General features: G+C 64.5%; 1 protein-coding gene across 1 annotated transcript in view; it reads left to right on the top strand.

Moving 5' to 3' along the window:
• LOC119586083 (inhibin beta C chain-like) overlaps positions 1–327 on the top strand; it is a 1,400-nt gene that overhangs the window by 638 nt on the left and 435 nt on the right. Inside the window, exon 2 of the mRNA XM_037934783.1 lies at positions 22–234. Coding sequence (XP_037790711.1) covers positions 22–234 — 213 coding nt within the window. The remainder of the gene's footprint in view (positions 1–21; positions 235–327) is intronic.

The raw sequence follows: 327 nt of genomic DNA, 5'->3' as shown, positions 1-327 counted from the left end.
CTAAGGCTGCCTCCCCCGCAGGCCCGGAACCGGCGGTCGACGCGCGAGTGCTCGGCCTCCCCCGACGGCGCCTGCTGCCGCGAGAGCATTAACGTCAGCGCCGCCGAGATGGGCTGGGACGATTGGCTCATCGAGCCTCGGAACTTCACCTTCTACCACTGCCGGGGCGCCTGCAGGCCCAGCGTGGCCTCGTCGGCCTCGGCGAATACCAGTTTCTACAATGCCATGCTGCAGGTGAGGGTCTTCGCTCGGGGGAAGCGATTTCTCTGGCTCTTGCACTCTCGTCGGCCAAGGGAAATACAGCAAGAACTTTTACTGTCGCTGCTC

This window comes from Penaeus monodon, chromosome 20, assembly GCF_015228065.2.
Source record: "Penaeus monodon isolate SGIC_2016 chromosome 20, NSTDA_Pmon_1, whole genome shotgun sequence".
NCBI lineage: Eukaryota > Metazoa > Arthropoda > Malacostraca > Decapoda > Penaeidae > Penaeus > Penaeus monodon.
The sequence above is the reverse complement of the archived record's forward strand: the minus strand, read 5'-3'. Positions and strand labels throughout refer to the sequence as shown.